General features: G+C 34.7%; 1 protein-coding gene across 3 annotated transcripts in view; it reads left to right on the forward strand.

Annotated features, from left to right (window-relative positions):
• Positions 1–24,372, forward strand: part of LOC118282191 (protein qui-1) — a 138,022-nt gene extending 113,650 nt beyond the window's left edge. For all 3 annotated transcript variants that reach the window (XM_050701440.1, XM_050701442.1, XM_050701441.1), the window contains 17 exons: positions 1,454–1,632; positions 4,939–5,062; positions 6,652–6,763; positions 7,072–7,350; positions 9,425–9,596; positions 9,683–9,801; positions 9,991–10,251; positions 10,435–10,605; positions 13,571–13,765; positions 14,134–14,332; positions 14,936–15,073; positions 15,475–15,561; positions 16,009–16,153; positions 16,390–16,462; positions 16,878–16,982; positions 20,162–20,240; positions 21,761–24,372. In XM_050701440.1, the coding sequence (XP_050557397.1) occupies positions 1,454–1,632; positions 4,939–5,062; positions 6,652–6,763; positions 7,072–7,350; positions 9,425–9,596; positions 9,683–9,801; positions 9,991–10,251; positions 10,435–10,605; positions 13,571–13,765; positions 14,134–14,332; positions 14,936–15,073; positions 15,475–15,561; positions 16,009–16,153; positions 16,390–16,462; positions 16,878–16,982; positions 20,162–20,240; positions 21,761–21,777 (2,455 nt within the window). In that variant the 3' untranslated portion in view covers positions 21,778–24,372. The remainder of the gene's footprint in view (positions 1–1,453; positions 1,633–4,938; positions 5,063–6,651; positions 6,764–7,071; positions 7,351–9,424; positions 9,597–9,682; positions 9,802–9,990; positions 10,252–10,434; positions 10,606–13,570; positions 13,766–14,133; positions 14,333–14,935; positions 15,074–15,474; positions 15,562–16,008; positions 16,154–16,389; positions 16,463–16,877; positions 16,983–20,161; positions 20,241–21,760) is intronic.
• Positions 24,373–25,799: the final 1,427 nt, after the last annotated feature.

Here is a 25,799-nt window from a genome sequence, read left to right on the forward strand (position 1 = left end):
GGTCAAACTGAGAACCTCCTTCTTTTGAAGTCGGTTAAAAATACGTACAAACATATATTTTTATAAATGCATGTCCATCTCATACCTTGATACGTAGTTAAAGCAGCAAACGTTTATTGTTAATTAACTTGATAATCGCTCTCATTATCTTTCTCATTTAGTTTTTCGTAATTAATGCTCCAAGGGACAACAGCAGACGATTATCCTTAATGAGAAATCTAGGGAAAATAATTGGAATGCTTATAAAAGAAAAATATACGACGTTTCTTTTTTTGTTCTAGATGTAATGTGTTTTATTGTTGGCAATTATTTAAGACTAGCTTCTACCAACGGCTTTGCTCGCATGCCCATGGTATAAAAAGTACCATACCAGAGTATGGTCCCTATAACAAATTTCATAAAAATCCTTTTGGTAGTTTCAACGTGATTTACGGACAAACAACCTAACAAAAAATCTTTCACATTTATAACCGGACACACGGAGGCATCTTCAAGTTTTATATACGCAAAAAATAGATATAAAAACTACGATAAAATCACTCTCTCGTCCATAATATTAGTAGTATACATATATTAAAATTAAAACTAAGCATTTTATTCAATTCCCATAGTAACAATTTTACATTACTTATATCAATAATAATTTAGGAATACAATAGTTCTATATAGCAGGTAGTATACTAGAGTAAATAAATATAATGTGTATCTACACCTGTTATTTTCTATGTGTAAGTAGCGTACAGTGTAAAGTTTACATAAAATATTCTACCACTGAAGCAGCACTAGATTCTGTAGTCTTTTACTCCGAGACAAAGAAACATTTTACTAAGAAAAGTTGAGTTTTATAATAAGATTTTTAAATTATGTTGCAACAAGTTATTTAGTATAACTTTGTAAGAAAAATAAGCTTGGTAAAGTGGGTTAAAGTACTCTACAGAGATAAAACAAGTGCGCTCCGCATCATTTTCTTAAAATTTCAGTTTTACTTTAGTTACAGTATATTCAAGTCAATTTATTATGGTTGTTTCTTGCAATAAAGACAATGTTACTCTCATACCTTAAGGGTTATATTTCACTGGGACACCATACTAACAAAATGTATACAGCTCTATAGAACTCTTACTCACTAGTGTCCGGCTTGGTTACGCAAAAATGAAACTGTAAAATGTACTGGTCTGGCGTATCCAGGCTGTTCGTGTCACTACTAATTACTATTATAGCGTTGTTTGGTCTCTGTCACTCACTCAGCCGCCAATGCTACTTATCTCTTCGAGGTCTATTTTAATATTGCCACAGTGTGGTATGGTAACTCTGGTGTCTATATAGTATCTAGTTTGGTAGTTTACGGACACCACGGTGGCGCACTGTTTGTGCCGTCATGTTAAAATAATTATGGCCCTAAAACCATATTAATTAAGGAGAAACTTAAAGGTATGTTTTTTTTTCATCATAGGTTGCAACCACCGATAGCATCAACGGTGCGCGTCCTCTCAGTGGGTGGATCAACGCCTGGTGCAGGAGCCAGGTTGCTACAACTGGCACCATCAGGCCAGCATCTGGTGCTCGCTCCATCAGCTGGAGACCCTCAGCTATGGCATGTCATGTCCAACTCTAGAGTCCATACTTTTAAAGGTAAGCTTTTAATTTCACAACGCAGTAGATTGATGTATAAGAACTTCTTAATTGACTATCGTTTACCGACACTATCGTAAGAATGAGCTGTATAAATAAAATATATCTTAAATTTAGAAAACATAATTCAAAAACTGTCCCATTAAAGCATTATAATATTAAAATACGCAAATTAAAAATGAGAAACCGCCATTCCCAAACGTACCATTACGTTTTGCATTAACATTTTAATACGACGAAAACAGAGATAAAAGGAAAAATATACAGCTGCCATCTTGTTTTACGTAGACGAGTGACAAATAACGAATTCTTAAGGATCCCAGTGACGATACTTTTATACCACTCTAGATAGTGTTTAATTAAAAACTTTGCAGCAATTAAACCGGTCAGTTCTCAACTTTAAACTAACTTAAATAATAAATCAAGTGTCACTTGTTCATTAGTTTTGTTTATCTTACACAAAACATAAACTTTTAATGGCTAGGCGACGTGCGACCGTGGAACTGGGAAACCGCATCGTTTGTGAATTTAGACAGGATTGTGGTAGTAACAAACTTTTTATCCATTAAAACATTTGTCTACCTAATTAAGTGTGGGAGAGCCATGCATGAATGGGCCGGCTCGACCGGAGTGATACCACGGCCTCACAGAAAACCGACGTGAAACAACGCTTGCGTTGTGTTTAGTTGTTTCAATCTTTCCCTGATTCCCCAACAACCTTTAAATTCCTAACTGCCAAAAGTCAGCAACGCACTTGTAATGCCTCTGGTGTTTTGGATGTCCGTAGGCGGCCATTGCTTTCCATCAAGTGATACACCTGCTCTTACCCGTGTTCCACTATGTATCAAATAATTTTGAATTTAGAATAAAATTTGTATGAAATATCTATTACCGGGGACTTATATAGAGGTGGTGACACAGGCCCTTAGCTATAATAAATACGTCATATATCATCAAAGATTACGTATTAAAACCTCTCTCCACACACATACATAATAAAAATTCAATTCCAACCAATTTCATTTCAATAATCTAGTTCGTTCTCTCGATTTTTCCGTCGCTGGGACGATGTCCAAGATCGATCTAAGAGATTAGATTTCGTATCCACGAAACTAGTTTTATACCTTATATGAAGTAGGAGGGGGTCTTAGTGGTATTTACACTTTAATAAAAGTATTTTGAAGTTTTAGGTGTTATGTTATGGCTCATATTTAAGGCAATTTTCAAAGGACAAAGCATAGATAAAATGGGAGTAATACAAATAATGATTGTTCCATGCATCTTGTATCTGTCCTATGGGGGTAGGCAGAGACAACGGAACGCTAATTGCTACTATTCTTACGTACCTTTTTCGGGTCATCGGTTTTTTCATGCATGCTCCTTTATATAATATATCGCCAATCTGATCGACAATCATATAGCGCAATGACGCAATGAAAATGTATAAATCAAAATACGTCGGTAAACTATGGCAACTTTACCGGACCCTTGGCAACTTTACCATACTATAGGTATTCAGTAAAACTCATTTATCTAAAAATCTACCCACTACACATAGTACATTTTTTAGACATTAAAAGGAAATATTTACTATATTTTGCGTAGACGCAAGACTGCTATTATGCCAGTAATGGCCGTCACAATGTATGCGTGAATAATGTGCTAAAAGTTAGTAGTTCCTAAATTGTGCTCACAGAGCCTTAATTATATGTCACAGGTGAGTGAAATTTTGATCTTGAATGTATAATATAGTTGGGATTACTGTTGTAATGTCAGCAATTGCTTTTTCTTTAATTTATTGGGACGATGTTGACACAGGTTAGGTAAAGTTGCCACGGATGCTTTGTGGCAACTTTAGACAGATTAGGGTTGGCAATAAATGTTTTTTTCTTGTTTGTGTGTATGTAACCATTTTCGAATACCTAAGTTCCCAGCATAATAGTGAATATCCTGGATGATAAGTTGTAATGTATTTAATAATACCTTTTGTTTTAGAGCCAAAATGGTTCACTTGAAACAAAACCGCAGAAAACTCGGAGCTAGACAATATAAAAAGTATACGAAAGTAATGTTAAAATTAGCTATGGAGATAGTGAAGTCAAAAAATTAAAAAGTCAAAAGATTAAACATTATTTTGTAGCCTTTTTTTACAATTTTAAACATAAATACTTAAAATTTTAGAACTTAATTTAGTTTAAAAGGGAACAATATTATGTCAGATATTTATGCTTTTTTTTTACTTTAGGATTAGGTTTATAATTTTTTTTTAAATATACAACATAAAAATAATTTCATTTTTTGACAACCCCGAGCGTAATAAATTATTTGTTGTAAATTACGATGAAACCCGTGGCAACTTTCCCGACTGTCTGTGTAGCCGTTATCTTTATAGATTTCCTCATATTGTTTGCATTATAATACGAAGAGGTCCTAGATGAAGCCCTCTGTACCTCAACAACTCTTTAATATGCAAGAACGTATGAATACGGCGCGTAGGTAAAGTTGCCAAAAATTTGGTATTGTACCCATGTTGTTTTTTCTTTACTACGGCTAAAGTAAGCGTTTGTATATAATGACGATTACGGTAAAGTGAGCCAGATAGACTACAATTCTAAATATAAGTTTTGGTTTCTATGCGTCTTATGGTTAAAAATATAATTTTTGTTCCAAAATATTAAATCAAAATAACTGTGTCCATAAACAAATTCATATAAGCAACCACGTTCTAAGTTAGCCCATGTCCACGTCAGTATTTCCTGCCTGCTGCGCTCAGCGTTCCCGGTTTGGGCAATATATAGGAAATGGTTACGGTGCAGTTTCGTCCGAGTTTGCTTTGGTAAACCCACACGTTCTGGTTAGCGATGGGCGGGTATTATACGTAATAATTTATTTGTAGATCTTGTTTGAAGACAAGTCTTACTCTGCACTTTTGGGTATAATCTTACTAGGAGAGAGTAAAATTATGCTTGAATTTGTTTATTTACTCGTACTCGCAAACTGTGTAAAACATTTACAAGAGTTATGTTTTACGAGTCTTAGATTATTAATTAATCCAATGTACATTTTGCAATATGAACATAAAGCATAGGTACTTTGTTAGCGAAAACATCGTAGAAGACACGGTGACGACCATCAGCTTTTACTTACCTATGGTTAGGACATGTAAAAAGGAAAAGTGTTCCATTGTCTCTGCCTACTCCCATGGGAGACAGGCGTGAGGTTCTGCATCTATGTTAAGACCTATATTCCAAATAAAATGACTATATCATATTCTTGTCTTCATCAACAATTTTCTCTTGTCACCAGGCCATTCAGGGCGAATTCTCTGTATGTGCGTGACTCGCGAGTCACAATACTTGCTGACTGGATCCGAAGACACCAGCGTCATCGTTTGGGACCTCCACACCTTGGCAGTCAAGACTAAAATACTGTAAGTACTTAGAATTGTGTAAAATACATAGATATATTATTTGTGTTTTGTTTTCCTAAATCAGGGAAGAAAGCCATTGTGATAAGTTTTGATAGTCAGTCATTCTCATTGCTTCTCCATATAAGGAAATTTATTTGCTTAGTAATAATTTAGCTACAGTTACAAACCAATAAATCATTTACTCAATAGATCAATATTTTAGGATTAAAGTGAAAAATCACATTGACAAAAAATTATGGGGCAAAGAAATCAATACTCAACCGCTCATTTACAAAAACACAGTCTATTAATGTTTTCTGTTTCAACTACAAACCTTTTGTTATAGACACATTCAATTAATATTACGACAAATCGGCCACGGAATAATGAACGATGTCAATTAAACGAGTATAACAGAATCATCGAACCATATAATTATACCTTATAGCTATATAATTTGTGTAGTGTCGTAGTTGTCCAAAGATTTAAACCGTTGTATGTTAAAAGGCAGATATATGCAGGACACTATGCATTTTCTATTGTGTCTCATATACCGTCAAAAGTTGAATACCGCCGCTTCTCACGCATGGCGGTGCAATTTCTAATCCTACCAACTGCAAGTACAAATGTGACTTTTTCAAGTTATATGTAATTTCTAAAATAAGATGCCTCTGATAAACGATGAAGAAAAACATCGTGAGGAAGACTGGGCTTATAATTTCTGATTATAAGTTTCAAATCGCCAACCCGCATTGAGCAAGCGTGGTGATTACTTTTAATCCTTCTCTGTGTAAGAAGCCTTTGGTCAGCAGTGGTCACAGATTGTTGATGTTTGTATGCGATAAGCTTAAATATATAGTTACGAACTATAGACACAAAATTAATTACACGTCCTACGGTCCACTACTGATCAATTACCTAATTGATGTCTTGTAACATAAAACACATTAAGTTTATTACAATCTTTCTATCTTGGACAAAAACCGAATTTATTGTTAGCAGTAACAAGGGTAATTTTGGCTTGTCTGTTTCGATGTTCGATAATCTTATCGAGATGAGAAGAAATGTTCTTGTAAAACAAAACCTACATTGTGAACATCTGAATTATTTGCTAGTTAGTCTGTATCAAAGAGAAAATAAAAAGAACTGAACGAAAAATTGTAGTGATTTTCGGAAATATTTACTTTCGTCTACTACTGTTATTTGCTCACCAGATATCGCAAATGTAGGAAGAGGTTTTTTGTCCAATCACAGCAGCTATCAAATATCGAATGTCTTATTGTGTGACACTAGCTAATTCCTTATTGGATGAAGGACGAGAGGTGTACACTAGCACCATTTGCTGCCACTGCACGGTGCCACTTTTACAAATACGTAAGCGTGCTCGGTATGAAAAAAAGCTTTTGCCTAGATTTACTTACACATAGGCATTATTAGATATTCATACTCGTCTAGCTATGCAATATAGGTATGTGTCTATCTGACTGAATGCTACAATACAGTTAAACTTATTTTGATATACAGGGTCACATGACGCTATAAATTCAAATATTTATAAATTTATCAACCAATTCTGATTTTCTATACTGATTTATACACATTTATGACAGGGAACACATAGCTCCAGTGCTGTGTGTAGCGGCCATAGTGAACAGGTCCCTCGTAATCAGTGGAGGAGAGGATTCTGCGGTCATTGTCACTTCCCTCGTCGATGGAGCTCTGGTAAGACTTTCATCTGTTCATTCGTAGTATATTGTACAGATTTGTAGTTGTTAAATATTTGTTAGTATATTAAGCATAGAGTAGTTGACGAGATTAGAATCACATAAGTAAAGGAATGTTGGTCTTGAAAGAATAATGTTTACAAAACTTACTTTAAAAATTTTAATCTTTAAAGTAACTCATCGACTTGTGACTCCACTCAGTAGACACATACAAGGTCGTTTTACTAAAATGTAACCAACATTAAATTCTATCCTAACCTTTACGTATCTTTATCAAAATTACGAACCCTAATTAATAATCACCAGGTAACCAAACTAGATCACCACCGAGGCCCAGTAACAGCAGTAAAAGTGATTCAAGATGGAGAAATCCTCGTCACATGTTCCCAAGATGGGACAGTATGTACTTGGAACGTGGATAACTTCACTCTACTAAGCACCGTCAATGCTGGAGTTCCTATAAACACCATGGAAATCACAGATGACAACGTTTTTCTCATAACTTTGCAAGGAGAAAATGAATTGCATGTCCGGACCTTTATAACTGGGACTCATCTTCATATATTGAAGCGTCATAAGGCTAAGGTAAGTGATGAATTCACTGCTAACTACCTAACAAAAGTATTATATAACTACCGCTGCATAGACATATTTAAAAACTACTGAAATCCACGTACCTATACCATAAGCAGAATGACCAAAAAGATATTTAAAAACTATCCAAATCCTATACCAAAAGAAGAATAACCACAAATCAGGTCTAATAATTAGACAAATTTTCGTAAATAACAACATATGCCAAATATTCGAAAAAAAAACAGAGAAAAAGGATGAATAACAAAACAGGGAATCGTTTAAACCAAGAATACGACTACACGAGGAACAAAGTCATTAATTATATTATTATATCCCTTCAAACATTGTTTTGGGTTTCCAATACAAAACAATACTACATAACTGAACTGAACCAGCATAATCCACAATACCTCTATTTTTAGACACCCAAACATTGGACACAAACTTTCTTCAACAACACAGAATCTTATTAAAGTAATCACAACAGAAGGTCGTTGCTATTTTGGAAAAATAAAACAAATACAAGTCTAATTAACTTTGAATAGAAACAACGGACCTATTGTTTTACTTTAAAGACAGGGAAGCTTTTGTTTTACAATCCCTGTGTAGATCCCGTTGGTATAATAGAAGCCCGGCTTACAAGACTCGCATTTGTACTCTTGATAATCTAATAGCGCAAAGGCATATAAAATGAAGCAATAAATAAAATAAGCTTCATATCTCATAATCATCCCTGTTATTATAACGTTGAGACTTGCCTGGTTTGATTCTTCAGCTGCGCTCCAGTGCCTGCAAATTAATCCTATTTCCACCATAAATTCAATCTTCCGTCATGAAGCTACTTTCACTCCTATTCAGCGTTTCATTTTGCACAGCCAAAGCAAAAAGAACAACTTTATTCCGATGGGACCTTTATACCGACATAAATTTATCTTAAAACTTCAGCAATACCTTCCTATTATCTGGGAGCAACGTTAATTTGACGCTACGGTAAGAGGATTTAGTTAAATGAAATAGACGCAGCCTACTAAGTTTTTAAAGTTGACGAGAACTGCTAACTGCCTGCGGAGACAATGTGAAATTTAATTAAAATTTTCGACAACATTTCAGTGGCAACGTTTTATGACTTCGCGAGCAAAAGATTATGTAAACTAATCGCCTGTCGGTAAGACTAAAAGGGGCTTGTTCGCTAAACTAAAGCTATTCGACGATAAACATCAAAATCCAAAACCAATGATATAAACTAAACCAATAATGCCACCCCAATAACTTGGGATCCCCGCAACTAATTCCCAATAAATCCGAAACTTCCCGAAACCCGTGACCAAATTGTTGTCCCCAAAATATTCAACCAGTCCAACCTTGACATCTACACCGCACACTCAACCTACGAAATTGGGATCACTAAATTGGTTAAGCTCTTTATTCGTTAGAGAAAATAGATTACCACCGATTTCTTTTAAGTGCTGTTGGACCCGTTTCTTATTACATTTGGTGGAAACGCCGCGCTAAGCGGTCCTATTAGGTTACCATCGATATCGTGGATTGGGAAACTTTTTGTTTATTGGGTTTACGACATTTTCTTCTGTAAAACGAGGTTAAGAATAATAGCTATTGAAAGAACATTAATTTCATCATCCATTTCTTATAAATCAATCACTATCAACTACTCAACTTCACTATCTTCAATTACTTTCTAATTTGGTCCAACTATCCATAAGTACTAGAAAACAATTTCAAGGACAAAATCAAATTAATTCAAGTGTTTGCTTCCCGATCCCGATATTGATAACGAGCTTTCAATTAGTATCAAATCGAATTGAAAACTTGGAAGCGAACAAGTAATAATTGATACTTTAATTAATTTAGAAACATCTGCTACAGAATTCTTGAAAGAACTGCTATCAGCAAAATGAAGAATGATTTAAGTTGCTTATTCTACAGACGAACCTATAGCTAATCAATTAGGTATATTCTTGTGAAAAATAATATCAAACGAAGAAACGTTATAAATTCCTGTATTACGACCCATAAACTTAATTAAAAAATCTAATCTACAAATAATAATTAATTAATATTTTAGGTGAAATGTTTCTGCGTGGCCCATGATTCGTCGCGCGCGGCAGTAGGCTGTGCTGATCAGAGGATCTACCTGTATAGTCTTCACAGTGCGACCCTCTTGCGCACGTTAGCAGTTGCACATGATCTAGCGGCGCTGGCCGTCGCTGATAAAGACCACTTCTTGCTGGCTGCTGGTGAGTTCAATAATAATCTTGATTTGACCTTGAAAAAAAAATCCTTTAGATTTCTAAGAAGCACTTCACAAAACATATTGTTCCAGGTGGCAACAGAGTGACGATTTATTCGTTCCACACAGAAGACAACTTGACTAATTTCCGACCAACTAAGCAGACAAAGAGACGCCAAACGAAGTCCATGACAAATGTGACAATGTTACAGGTAATGATACAGCTGTCTATATTTAGATCTACTTTCTAAAGTACTATATTATCTCTCGTATAAACTTACTAAAAATAGAATATAATAATCTAAAATTACATATAAATCCCTTTGAGTCTCCTTATTATTTCTCACAACACCTACTTAACCTTTAAGCTAATTACACACGTACTGACCTTTTCTTAACAGGCAGAACAAAGTGAGCTCATCCCAATCAGCTGTCTAGAGATCTCCCGGGATGGCCAACTAGCTGCCAGTGGCTGTGCCCGAGGCTTGGTCAGAGTATGGCACCTGTCCACTCACCGTCTTCAAACTACACTAAATGGTCATCTTGGTCACGTCACATGTGTCACCTTCTCTCCAAATAATCTCCTGGTCCTCAGTGGATCTGAAGACAGAACCATCGTGGTCTGGCAACTAGCTGACAATTCTCCATCGCTGACGTACAAGGTAAGGAAGAAACAAACTCGATATTTTGTTTCAAAATCAGATACTTCATAAACAAAGGTCGTTAACACAAGTTTCAGATACAAAATAGGACTTTTAATTAAATTTCGCTTACAAACATTCTTCCGAACAGTTTGAAAGGTATTAATTGAGCTGTACATGGTATTAAGAAAGAATAACTTGCAGGGGCATTCAGCAGCGTTGCAAACTTTGCTGATGATGTCGGATGGGAGGCGAGCGATGTCGGGTGACCGCGCTCGTAATGTTCACGTGTGGCTTGTAGACTCCGGCATAGTCTTGCACTCCACCTCAGCGCCTACAGCCAGCCTCGATGTTACCCTCAACATGAAGTTCGCCGTAAGTTTCAAACTAAGTTTCTCCGAAGTTACTCAGAGTGGATTAAGTGAATGCATTCCAGGTTCTGCTGCTAGAATAGTTTTACATTCAGACCATTTTGGATGCCAATTTTCTTTTACAAAATAATGTTTGATTTACATTTTTTAACAGGGATGATGCCAGGGTATGAAAATTTTGTGATCTACATAGTCCGTCAGTTAGGTAATCTATACATATAATAAAATCGTAGAAAAGTGCTGTCTGTACATTGAAAATAAAAATAAAAAAAATAGCAGGGGTTATTGTTATGTCGATGTCGAACCCAAAAATGTAATTAACTTTTTTTTGTCTGTTTGTCTGTTTGTCTGTTTGTCTGTTCGTCTGTGCGCGCTAATCTCAGAAACGGCTGATCCGAGTTGGATGCGGTTTTCACGAATATATTGTGGGATGCTTAAATTTACATTTAGTGTTTGTTTCATGTCAATCGGTTCATAAATAAAAAAGTTATGTCAAATTAAAGAATCACGTCGAACATTCTATGCTTATACCATTAATCTCCGCAACTATTTGACGGATTTGGTTGAAATTTGGTACAGATATAGTTTAGAACCTTAGAAAGGACATAGATATATTTTTATTTCAAAAATCAAAAAATAAAAATAAGAAATAAATTATTTATAAATAATTCTATGTCGATCGTTACACGACTTCGGTTCATGTTATTGTTTTAATTTATCGAAAAAAAGTAAATAAATAGTAAAAAGGTATGAAAAAAATAATATCAATATAATAAAACATTTAGTACAAAGAAAATGCTCTAACGGAGTATAGATAATTCTATGTCGATCGTTACACGACTTCGGTTCATGTTATTGTTTTAATTCATCGAAAAAAGTAAATAAATAGTAAAAAGGTATGAAAAAAATAATATCAATATAATTAAACTTTTAGTACAAAGAAAATGCCCGAACGGAGTATAAATAAATAATCCAAGTTGTCTTTATCCTCGATAGATGGCGTTGGGATCGAAATAGATCGCGCTATGGTTTCGTTACATTCATTTGGTTGGGTATCGGCCGAGCGCTTCGGTACTATCGTAGAAAAAGTGTATTATCAGTCGTATGATTATTTGTCTGTAGTGGTCCTGCTGTTTCGTATATTCTAAATTGGTTTCGTTGTATTTGTCAATTAATTTGTCAATTAATAAGTTTATTTGTTGGGTTTTCCTGGTTTTTTGGTTAAACTATTTAACGTAGGTTTAGTTTGATATCGATTATTAGTAGTTACTGTAGTTAGTTTTTTTAATAAAATTGTAAGTCTAATTTTTTTTTAATTAGATTAGATTTAAGTCGTTTCTTTTAAATTATTTAGTTTAAGCTTGGTTATTATAGCATAGAGGATAGGTTGTAATATAGTTTCTTTTTTAATTGTTATAAATTCGTAATTCGTAGCTTTCTTTAGTTTTAAGTTAGTTTAAGTCCGTTTTTAAACTATTTTTTTAATGCCCTAAGTGAGTATACATCTATTAAATTCAAACGCAGAGCTCATTATGTTGATTTTTGAAGAGTTCCCTGGAATATCTTCCACATCTCATTTTTGAAGAGATCCCGCGAGATCGGGAACTTTGTGGTTAAAACCAAAAATTTGCCGGAAGTCACTATTCCACGCGAACGAAGTCGCGGGCAAAAGCTATATACTTATAATAAATCTGTAGAGAGGTCAATTCTGTACATGAAATATATTTCCAAAATAACTATCAGCGGGTGATTAGTGATCGATACTGACGCCAAAAATGCAATCAGAAATTTTTTTGTCTGTCTGTCTGTCTGTCTGTCTGTCTGTCTGTATGTATGTTCTTTATAGAAACAAAAACTACTCGATGGATTTTAACGAAACTTGGTACAATTATTCTTCATACTCCTGGACAGGTTATAGTATACTTTTCATCACGCTACGATATATACGAGCAGAACAGTGAAGAGAAATGTTGGGAAAACTGGAGAAGTTACTCCATTTTTAAGCTTCCGTCGCATGTGCATCCTTAGTAGTTAAAGCTACACAGAAATCATCTATGACATAAATGTTTTCCTTAAAATTATATAAAAAATATTCCATAACAGCATATATCTATCGTCTATCTTTTATGGTTGCCTCACAATAACACGTGTAACTCCCTAAAGCTTAGCAGTTCGGATCTTTCTGATTATATTTGTCTACTCTTACGTTTATAACACTCTCATTCAATCATTCATTCATTCATTCATTCATATTATAATAAATCTGTAGAAGGGTCAATTCTGTACATTGAAAATATTGAAAGAATAAATAGCAGGGGGTGTTACTGGATCGATACCAAACCCAAATATGTAATAATTTTTTTTTGTCTGTCTGTCTGTATGTATGTTCAGGCATCACGTGAAAACTAACGGTTCGATTTCGATGAAACTTGGTATAATTATACCTTATTATCCTGGGCATAAAAAAGGATACTTTTTATCTTGAAAAAATACGTAAAAAAAACAGTTTTATTCTACAGAACGCGAGCTCAACAGCACTAGCTCAATAGAGGGATCTCTTTAATTATTTTGGGCCTCGCCGTATTTGGGTCCAATCAATAGATATTTATAAGTTGTCATTGTCAGAGTTACTCAAAATGGAGAAATAAAACTTCCACGCGAAGACCGACATCCGCGCGGACGGAGTCGCGGGCGGAAGCTAGTGACAAAATAAAATAGACACGTATGTGAGCAAATACGTTATTTTTAAGTATAAAGCTTACCTAGAAGTGACGTTATCCGCGATATTTCAAACTGATATATTTTCGAAAGTATTTGTTTCCGTAAGAAGATATTATAAAAAACACATGTCTAATTTTTTTAAATAATCTACAAGACGGACATTAAAATAAAAATGAGTCATCTACCCTATTGTCAAAGGATAAGTATAAAGAATAATGGCGTTGTTGAATAAAATGTTTCCCATACAGGTTTTATCGGATGGCGACAACTCTGTACGTATCTGGACCCTGGCTGGTGGTGACAGTGGAGAAGAAAAGAGGAATGTGTCTCACGCAGAAAGGATTACATGCTTTGCTTTGACAGCAGATTCTCAACATGTCGTCACTGGATCTATGGACATGTCGCTCAAAGTTTGGAAGTTAGATGGAGGGAAGTTGTCTCAGGTTAGTACTATCATTGATATTATACCACTTAATGTTCTTTTTTAGTTGTTTTTCTATTGTTTAAATTTCTAGTATTCTTAAGTACTTTTTAAAGTTCTAATCTCAAAACAACCAAATTTAGTTGTGTGGGTAAGAATTACATCAGTGGTCTATGAAGTTGACTCTTGTGACACAGAGGTTTTTTACCTTACTTCTGGATATTTGGCTCTATTTTTGCCAACTTAAAAAAGGAGGAGGTACTCAATTCGGATGATTAGTTTTTTTTTTGTTACTTGTATTAAATATGCATCTTCGTCAACTTCTTCTTGTTATCTGCGCCAAATGTTACCCAAATTTTCTCCTTCTAAGCAACATAATATCTTCAACAGGTACTAGTAGGCCATTCGGACATAGTAACCTGTGTGGCCGTCTCCATAACAAATAAGACTCAGATAGTCTCCGGCTCATGGGACTGTAACCTCATCGTTTGGGACATCAACACTGGATCGGACCTGCATTTGTTGTCTGGACATCTTGGAAAAGTCACCTGTGTGAAGGTCACGGGGGATGGAACTATTGCTGTGTCAAGTAAGTCAAGATGTATTTCTTAGGACTTTAAAATCGTTTCGTTTCAGGTTTATGAAAGCATTAATGTCGTTTTGATGTTTTGAGTCTCCTTTAACCATCCATAATCTTTCATTCGCAAAAGTTTCTGTTATAAAGTTTATTTAAAGAAATTCGGTCTTTACAATCGCCTGATCATATTATTACACTGTTGGTGTGGTAGTTGGGCAAGCAGCTGCCGCACAACGTGTAGCGGTTCGATTCCCGCACAGAGCAACACTTTGTATGATCGTCTTAGCAACATATTGTTGTTTCGGGTCTTAGTATGTTATGTATGTGAACTTATATGTTTGTAAACGCCCCCACGACACAGTCAAAATCCTTAGTATGGGGCAAGGTTTTGCTAAAAGAAAAAGAAAATGATGCTTTGAATACCTATGTGACGAATATAAACGCCCTCTGTTATAGACACTCACTTTTTATTTCTATTGTTACCTAACTTATTCTAAACCCAACTAGCTATTTCAGAAACAATCCCAACAACCCACTATCCAGAACAACCATCTCCTTTAACAATATCACTGTTAATACAACAATTGCTTACAAATCTGTGTATTTACTGAATAGGTGCGGAAGATAAAACACTTATTATCTGGGAAACGAAGCGAGGCCTGGCTCTGACATCGCTGGCCCTGCACGTGCCATTGCTCGGCTTTCAGATTACAAGCGATTGCGCACGTATCGCTGTACATCTTTTGGATAGAGGTGGGTGCTTTTGTTATTGTGGGTCTTTTTTGTTGTGGTTGCGTAATGTAAACAGTATCGTAGTACGAGTTTGCTTTACGTTGAACGAAAAACAAAAGCGAGTTCGGAGCTCTGATTGGCCGGTACGAATGAACCAACCAATCAGAGCACCGAACTTGGTCTTGTGTCGATTTCGTTAAACGTAAAACAAACTTGTAGTAAGGGTAAAGGTGTAATAAAGTGGATGGCGTTCTATTGCTGTCTATTGTCTAAATGTCTTGTAAGTCTAGATGACACTACATATAGCACAGTTGTGTACAAGTATTATTATTATTTAGTAATTTAGATTTTTTCTTCGTGTACGACCAGTTGTTACTTTACTTAATTTGGAAGTTTTATTAAGAATATAACCTTTTCACCAGGTTGTCTTCCAATGATCTGCCTACACAATACTCCGGCTACGTATGTCAAGATACCAACTTATGCTGCACCGACCAAAGATGTTGATGGTAAGTCAATAATGAGCCCCACATTGATCTTTACAATATTATTAGATTATAATAAAGAGAAAAAACTTACAACTACATTTTAAAACAAGCTAACTTCACGGACGAAATGACTGATATTTTTGTCTTACTTAACAAATACCTCAACTTTTCTACGAAGGAAATACTAAATCATAAACGTATCAAATACTTTTAGTATCGTCAGACGACATTCTAACAACACAAAACCTCAACACAAAAATATCGAAACGGAATCTCTTGACGTACCCCATATTTGCTTTACCTAAAAAAACATTCATTACTTAATGGCTAAAGCTAAAAGGAAATAGTAATTCAATATCGAATTTGAACATACAAACGGCAGCACATGATGCTACCCTATCTGCTATCATTCTTCAATGGATTTTCAGCTTTAGTCCAAGAGTATAAGGTATAATTTTGTTTGCTCAGAGTTGCGGCCGTTAGCGCCGAAGCGTCCTATGAGAAGATTGTTGAAGAAAGAAGTTTCGCTGGATACTTATACTTGGCAGAAGAAATATGGCCACCTTACTTCTGCGGCTATGATGGCGCAGGTTGATGAACGATTGAAGAGGAGGTAAAGTTAATACAATTTCGATTTTGTATTTGGGGGCTCGGCAGTGCCCCCGTCGAGCAAAAATAAAGCTTCATTAAACACAAAGTAACAATAAAAATCTAAATAAAAGCTGATGAGTCTGATTTTTTTATCATCAGCCAATTTTTTTTCTGAGAATTAGGCATTATTCAAAAAATAAAAATATAGCCTGTATATTTTTGACGTAGAATTTTGTTATAAATGTTATTTTCTTTTAGATTCTCCGTATCCGCATCAATGGAAGAGATCTCAAAGATACAAGAAGCGAAGAATAAGGATTTAGGTTCACAGGTAATATTTATATTTAAGTATTATTATAATCTCATGTGAACAAAGTACATTTTGCCGTATTTTGATTAAATCACCAACAAGTAATTTTCATTATCGTGCTAACTTTTTAAGAATTTAGAAGACTAAACATCTCGAGAATTTTGAACTATTGTAGAATAAAAAATGTTATTTATGATGTTAGTAAGAAGGTCTCGCGATAATTTTGGTTAAAATTAATAAGTTTACATTAAAAAGAACTGTGTATACAGATTTGTACGCATTAGATTTAATTATGACTTCAGTAAAATGGTCTCACGATAAGTAATGTTGGTTAAAATTAAAAAGAATCCTGTATACAGACTTGCATTAAATTTAACGTAGGTATAAAGTTTATAACCAAAATAAAAAATGTTTAACACTAACATAAAATATACAGGTGAGCTTAGGTCCGGAGGAGGCAGCGATAGCCCAATCTCAGCACTTCGATCAGCTGGAAGCTTTATGGAACAAGATATCGCCGCCGCGCCGACGGTCCAATAAGGTACGGTAGACACTTTCATTACTTACGTTTCCAAGTTAAAATGTTTGACAGTTTATAAATGTAATACTATTTAAATGTAGTCAGGACATTATACTTCTATAAAATCCTTTTTAAATCTTTAACTGCTGACTAGAAAGGAAAAATCCTCCGCTAGTCTCGGTCAACATTGACTGCGTTGACAATGAATGTGATAATGAAAATAATTATGTGGTAGTGTTAGTGATGTCCAACATCTGGTAGTTGATTGTAGAAAATAAATTAGCGATAGAGAATCACTGTATAGTCCGGTCAAATTAGACATTCGGTGCTACATAAATTCGCAACAAGCTGAATTTCGGTACAATTGTTCAAAACACGATTATAAACAATATCTGAAAGTTCCCCATCATTCCCGTGTGTGGAAAAAAAAATATTCAAAGTCAAATGTCAAAAAAATGAGTTTTTCGCAATTTTCAGCAAAACGGTAAGTTTTATCAGAAAAATACCTCAGACTAAAAAAATTGTAGATCATTAAATTATCTATAAAAATATATCAATACTTTTTTTTCTCACGAGACACCGTTTCGGAGATATCGCAGTGTAAAAAGTTGTAACAGTTGCAATTGTCCTAAAATGCACACGTTTCCACGCCACCTATGAGGTAGTGTACTTAGCGCGTTTTTTAGGGTTCCGTAGCCAAATGGCAAAAAACGGAACCCTTATAGATTCATCATGTCTGTCTGTCTGTCTGTCCGTCCGTCCGTATGTCACAGCCATTTATTTCCGAAACTGTTGGGTCTACATAGTTGAAACTCTGTGTGTATTTCGATAACCGCTGATCGAATTTTGAATAAAAATTCATAAATTTAAAAATTAAAGGGGCACTCCTTACATGGAACTGATTCAAAAAAATTTTTTTTTCAGCTTACATATCCCTTATGGGTGTTTATGGATAGGTCTTTAAAAAAGACATTGAGGTTCCTAAAACCATTTTTCGTCGAAATCAACCGTTTGAAAGTTAGACGCTTCCAAAGTGGAAAAATGAGTGCCGGGGGGACACTCATTTTTCCACTCTGGAACAATGAAGAAAAAAGTATTGATATATTTGTTATACACTCACAGGCACATTTAACCGCCCACCTTAGAAATACGTCACCGCGTTAGTTTGCGATAAGGAATGTTTATCCCGATGGCTGTTATGTTTCAAGTGGGTACTTTGGCAATAAATTAAACACACCCTTATTATTTTTAGAAGTTCGTGCATTCAGATGCATTTTTGTAATTTAGTCGAAATTTGACATTCTCAGCGATCGGATTAGTGTGAGTTTTATCCTGGTTATCCTGCGCTTTTTGGTGTGATTGCCATTTTGTAAAATTTCTACATCCATTTGATTATTGTAATCGAATAAAAATGCTACTGGATGCAACTGGAGCTGCAAGAGCCGTAGCTTTTGCCGAAGCTGGGTACAGCCAACGTCGCATTGCTCGGATGCTTGGTGTACCTCGAACCACTGTACGGGATGCTATCAGACGCTTTCGGGAGACGGGTTCCTACACGCGGAGACCGGGACAAGGCCGCCATCGGTGCACATCGGCTCGGGACGATCTTTTCATTGTGAACAATGCATTGAGAAATCGCTTTACCAGTGCTTCCGAGGTTAGAACTCGCCTATTTGAAGTAAGAAATGTCAGTGTAAGTGAACGGACGGTGAGAAGAAGGTTGGCAGAGAGGAACCTAACTGCTTTTTGTCCAGCTCGCGCCCCTATATTGCTCACAGAGCACCGTATAGCGCGACTTCAATTTGCGCGAGAATACGCTAACTGGTCTACAGACTAATGGAAGGACGTTCTGTTTTCAGACGAAAGCAGAATAGCCCTAAGAGGTCCAGATGGGCGTCAGCGAGTGTACAGACGACCAAATGAGAGGTTTGCCCCGTATACGTTACTGGAAACTGTGGGTTATCAAGGAGGTTCAGTGATGATTTGGGGTGGTATCAGTTATAAGGCTCGTACCGATCTCGTAGTGTTTGATAGGGGTAGTGTTACTACACAAAGGTATCTGGAGGATATTCTTCAAGACCATATCGTGACATTTGCACCATTTATTGGTGAAAAATTTCAATTAATGCACGACAATGCACGATGTCATGTCGCTAGAATAGTGACCCCAGTACCTGGACGAGGTCGGTATACGAACATTACCGTGGCCAGCGCGCAGTCCCGACCTTAATCCAATTGAACACATCTGGGACAACCTTAAAAGACGAGTTCGAGCAAGGGTTCCCGCACCAACGACGATTGGGGAGCTCAAGATTGCTGCAGAAGAAGAGTGGCACAACATCCCTCAATCTGACATCCAAGATGTCATGGATGGCGTTCCAAACCGACTGCAAGAAGTCATTAGAGCCCGAGGGGGAAATACACAGTATTAAAAAGCAACAAATGGGCCCAGAAACTGAAAAATACCAAATATTGTAAAACCATAGTTTACTACAAAAACTTCTAAAAATGCTTTTTTTATTTAAGTGATGAATAAATGCAGTTATTAACATTATAATATAGTGTTTAAATAACAAAATATGACTAGTTTTAAAAAGAAAAATCAAACTTTCCCAAATTTAGGTAGTGTATGAGAAAATCAAGGTGGGCGGTTAAATGTGCCTGTGAGTGTAGATAATTTAATGATCTACAATTTTAGTCTGAGGTATTTTTATGATAAAACTTACCGTTTTGCTGAAAATCGCGAAAAACTCATTTTTTTGACATTTGACCTTGAACAACTTTTTTCCACACACGGGAATGATGGGGAACTTTCAGTTATTGTTTATAATCGTGTTTTGAACAATTGTACCAAAATTCAGCTTGTTGCGAATTTATGTAATTTCACCCTATTTTTTTGGTCTAATTTGACCGGACTAGTATACATGAATTAAAGTTAAATGTGTTAGATACTGACATGTGTTCCTGAACGAAAAGTCCCTAAAAACAACAGATCATAAAAACATATTCAATGTTGGAAATTGCAGTTTGAATAGTTTAGTTTATTACATGTGTATTTACGCGATGTTGTATGATCTCTATTAATTGTATCTATCAGGAACACGAAAAAAAAGTAAAATAGTTCATGTAAGGTAATTAGTCAAAAACCTACCCTAAAGTGAATTATTAAAACACAATTTTAATTGTGTTCCTTGTTACAGTCACTAACGAAACAGAGCTCGTTAATCGAGAGCCGATTCGACTCATCTGATGAAGAACACACACCCGTTGAGGAACAAGGTACATTTTTTATAAATAACATTTCTTTTTTTACCATTTGCTCCTAAATATCCACCCGCAAATACTCCAGTTCATCCGTGATCAATAGTATTTCTATAGCTTTCAATAGTATTGAAATATCGAAAACTCATAAACATAAATATTCTGTCTCAAGTTCTAAAGATAGAGCTTTTTTCGTTTAAAAATACTATCCATCCGTCTGTTCGGTCCGGTCTGTTTACAGACATATAAGTTCACATATACTCTTATGTATCCTGCAAATTATTTATTTTCTTAAATTTCTAATTTTGAAATCTTTAAAAAGGATATTTTCATAACCTTGCCCCGACGACACTACAAATAATTCGACATACATACACTAGGACCTGACATAACAGTTCATGTGAGTTTCAGTTCAGTCAAAAATACTCTTAAAATCAATGTTTAATTTGTCAATTCATTCGTCTTGAGCGTATCCAGTAAGAAATTGGTGTTTTCTATATGAAAACCACTACTTTAATACATTAACCAACATTTTTCCTAGTTGTAATAAAAAAGTCTTAGAGAACAGCTAATGTATCAGATTTCTTGGAATACTACCTATTGAATAAAATGTTCTTACCAAGAAAACTGTTGAACATTAATTTCCATTTTAACTTTGGTAATATAAGCATACTCGTACAACGAACGCCTTAAACTTCGTAATTTCAATCAATCAATGAGTCTCGTTTCATCTTTCATAGCGATATTAATTTTATCTCCTAATTCGTATAAACTTTTCCATTTTCTTTCTTTGAGTAATTTTCTTTTCAAAACGTTTAACAAATCGGCTTTTATTTACCGAAGGGATATACAGAAGTGCATATATTGTATATGTCAGGTATCAGGTACAGTCAGCTAACTTATTTGGTATGCAAGGTAAGAAAATAAATATTGATTCAATACTGAGTACTATTGTGATACTTAGTGCCTGTTTCACCACCTTCATGTATAATGAAAAAGGCCTTTAGTAATATGCCTTTTTACCATTGCACATTGTGGCGACACATAACAAGTGACAGATAACAGAAGTCGCACATTGACGATCGACAAGCAAATCAACGGATGTCGGCATAAATCCTACATCGCACATATATGAATTTTACATGCGAATAAATATGGATAGAAAATCCCAACAAAGAACATTTGGGCAGATAGTTCGCGAGGCACAATCACTTCGCGTGGTCGAAAGACGCGTTTCTTAGGCAACTACACTGACTGTTTGCTAAAACATCAGTACGACGAATCAATATTTATTTTTTTATTTGCATACCAAAAAGTTTGGTTGATGATTGATCTTCCTACTTACTGAGAGTTTCGAATATCATAAAGTCTAAGTCTATACTTTAAGTGCTTGAAAACTAATGTAATTCGATTGTCACCACACGATACTCGTATAAATATTTGTTACTACTATATATACACTGCCTGATTCTGATATATTAATATGTATACGTTTTTTATTTTGATAATGTGTCTACTATTTCTTTTTTCTTTCACAGAACACATGGTGGAGTAAAAGTAATATGGGAAAAGGTTTATTAATTTAGTTCTAATTAGTATCGTAGATATTGTTTGTCTCATATGAGCTGGTCTCATTTCTTTACTGAGTATTATTTCAAATTATTGTTCACTACGATTGTTTATCAAAGATAATTTACTAGGAGAAGTAATTAATATATTTTGTGCCATATGTTTTCAATCGTGGATATGCTAAGTATTTATGTACATTTCAGCAATGATTTTCTGTAATATCTAGATGTGTATTGGTATATATTTTCTTTATTTTAAAGATATAAAATCTGTTACAATTTTATTGAAAACGTATGCAAGTTAAAAGCAAATACGAAGTATGTTAAATTAAAGTAGACTCTAAAGAACTACGAATTAAGTAAATATTTATTGCTAAATCGCTGAAACTGTTGTTGGAGTATATAACTAAGTAAATTATTAATAAAATAAATATATACGCATTGTGATCTTCTAGACTTTACTAGCTTCCTTTTGGGGCCAGTTTCTTATACAAAACAAAACGACTTTTACAACTTCAACGACTAAACATGTCCACTTTATACATAACCTAAAACTATGTCCAAAAACTGAGAAATAATTTTATTAAAATCTATTAGAAACTGGTCTCTATGTAGTTGGTTATACTATAACTTTGATTCACGCTATGAAACTGTGTCAGCACACTGTTGAATAAGTATTTCGTAGGTACAGTTAGACTAATTAGCAATAAGTATTTTAATTAAAATTACTTCTTGATGCCTGTTTTTATGCTGTTAGAAAATTTTACGAATAATTTTTTGAGCTTTAATATTCTGAGGTCGAAATGAATAGACGTTTTTGCAGTGCACTGTACTTAAAACAACAGACTAGTAATTATGTCCCTTTCGCACAACTGATGTCTTCATACAAGAGATAGAGATAGATAGATTGTTTGAAGTTTAATTATGCTTATAAACGGCTATTTATTATGACCTAGCTTCTATTTATTAATTACTTACATATTTGATGTTAAAAACGAATTCGCTGTAGTTTTAAAACTGCGTTTGAGAATAAAAAATTGGGCATTATTTTTTTAATTACTATTTATTTTCTATATAATTAGTTATCTTACCAAAGTTATTTCTTTTTAATATAAAAGGGCTTTTGTGTGATAAAGTTATATTTGTTCAATATTATTCTAGAATTTAATAGTTAGTTCGTTTCCATTTATTATTAAAAAGTTGAATACTACCAACTGTTACAAGTTTCAAATTAAGTTATTTTTATTCATTGTTGAATGTTCTGTTAATGATATCAATTATATATTTAATAGTTAAATAAGTACTATAGATATAGAGTAGTTTAAGTAGATATTAGATTGTAATTTCCCCGATTTGTGTATCGAACTAGTGTTTTCCAACTGTGATCCCTCATAAAGACTTCTATTTAAGTACACATAGTAATCAAAGCTACAAAGTCCTTATGAATAGTTAGAGTAATATAATCGTCTGTTAGACACGATCTACCTATTGAAATGTTTTACTAAGTGGTTATATTCAACACTTTTTTATCTTTTTTCGACCAAAATAATCCCAAAAATTGTTTTGCAATATCACAAATGATAGAAATAATAATAACAAGGGTTTGTATTCTTGTTGTTTATCTACAATTTATTGTGTATTTTAAACTTTAGCAATAGTGATTTTTTACACTTATTCCTAAATATTTAAACGGTGTTTTGTAAACCATCGTACTCAGAGTCATTTAATGGTTACTTAACCCAGTCCTTAGTAAATGTTATCGATACAAAATCGTTACTAAGGAATAGTTTAAGTAATCATTACATGTCTCTGAGCACGGCAAAAATACCCTTATAATAAGCTTTTGCACCTTGCGATAACATTTTATCCTGTGACTGTACCGAGTGTTAAGAACTATCTTTACTATTGTTTTATTTATTGAGAAACGATCTTCTTCAGTTAAATTGTTTAAATCTTTTATTCTATCAATAAATATAAAGTAACTACTACGTTGGTCATAGATGTAATTAAAAATTTGATTGAAGCAGTGATTAAATGCTATTGGTAGAATTTTAGTTAAGTAGTATTTCTAAAATTTTAATGTTGCTACTAGACGTTACTTACATATGTATAAATTAGACAATGCAATAATATTTCATAAGTAGATGCACTTACTTGTAGTATAGGCAAAAGGACTCTTCTGAATAGCATTTGAATGGAAACAGAGCTCTGCACTCTACGCTTCTTAAGTCAATCTGTCACAAAGCTAAAAGTGTTTTGAAGGGAAACTCGATAGATGTTTACACTTGAGGACGGGATAACTTGAGAGTGAATCACTTTGTTGAATTCATACTCTGACGTACTGTAGAAGCCAACACCCAAGTTGAAAGCGTTTGTTTGTAAATCGATGTGAGAGCATTTATATGTCCTCGAGTGTACCGGTTCACAATAAGTTTGAATAGTATAATCGTTAAACACTGTCACCTTGTTAACTATTTGTATAGAGTTTTATATATTTATCGTTTCTTATTCCTCACTGATGTGAGTTTTATTTTTGACCTATCGTGGCATTATATCTGAAAATATATCCTCTGTGTTTCTTATGTGTGTGTTTATTTTAATATCCTAATCAACTTGCGGGGTTTATGGGTTGCGCTGATCGTTTACCATCGATAGCGATGCGTCTGCTTGATTGCCCATCCATCCATCCATCCACTATAATAACTCTCTTATACACAGAATATGCTGAAAAAAAAAACAACTGCATGCATTTGCAATTAAGATTTAATGCAATCATTACCTAATCCCGTCTGACACATTGAACCACGTTATCGTACATGATTCACTTTAACCGAAGTTTAGATTTTATGTCAATGACATCGGTAATTGACAAGTAAATATTATGATCCCTCAGGTTCAGTTATTGATATGTTAATTGCGTATCTATAAGTACTTTGTTTGATACTAAAATATCCAATCTAATCCATGGTAGATAAAGACTGTTATCGTGTAAATGCTTGTACATAATCCATAAATAGTTGTTAAACAGCGGACGCGTTTGGCGGTAAATTATTTTTGCAAACAAATTTTGTTTTTAATCAAGGATCATCTTAGAACGGGTGTGATAACTAAGACTTTGCAAGTGAAAATGCAAAGTAATGAACTAAGTAAACTCTGCAATTGTGTTACGAACATAATGATCAATAAAAACAGGCAGGAGATAAAGTTTTATCGGCAGATAAATTACAGTGTGATGTGCTAAGTGACTAAATAATCCGAAATATGGACAATACTAGCTTAACTCCATGTCAAATACATGAATTGTATCAGGAACGGTTCTTTACTCTACATGTGAATGTGTTGGATGTGGAACAAGGTAGTGTGATATACTCGAAGAATGAAACCACGTTTTGGACGGCGTTTACTTTGGCTTGCAGTACTGTGGGGATTTCGTTATCGGCGGCTGCACTGGGACTACTGATACTGACGGCGGCGCTGTTCGCAGAATGGAGGCAGAGCTACAAGAACCAGCTCCTCATCCAGTTCATGCTCGCACGGTTCTTGTACGCCTGCGTGAGATTCTTCAGCGATGTCCAGAAAGTGTTCAAGGTGTGCCCTTTTTCCAACCAGTTCGCTTTCGTAGACGTTATAAGTTTAATGTACACGGAAATGGCTCTAGTCACCTGGATGTTTATATTCAGCCGCCAGATATACATCAGTCTAGTCAGAGTGTTCGTCACGGAGAAATCTAGCATCATAAAAGTGTCAATCATTGCATGGTTGGGACCTGCGGTTCTAACTACATTCTTATTTGGAATGTTTTACAGGGACCGATCGAACATGGACAAGTATTTTTTCTTTTATATACTTACGATTAAGTGGCCTACACTGATTGCAAATGCTGTGTACCTCATCTTAGCTCTGAGATCTGTTATTAGGAATAATATGAAAACTGAGAAAAATGTACGAATCATTGTAGTCATGATTATGCTGATATTTATATTTTGCTTTCAACAAATGGTGGTTGACG

This window comes from Spodoptera frugiperda, chromosome 20 (assembly GCF_023101765.2).
Source record: "Spodoptera frugiperda isolate SF20-4 chromosome 20, AGI-APGP_CSIRO_Sfru_2.0, whole genome shotgun sequence".
In the NCBI taxonomy this organism is placed as follows: domain Eukaryota; kingdom Metazoa; phylum Arthropoda; class Insecta; order Lepidoptera; family Noctuidae; genus Spodoptera; species Spodoptera frugiperda.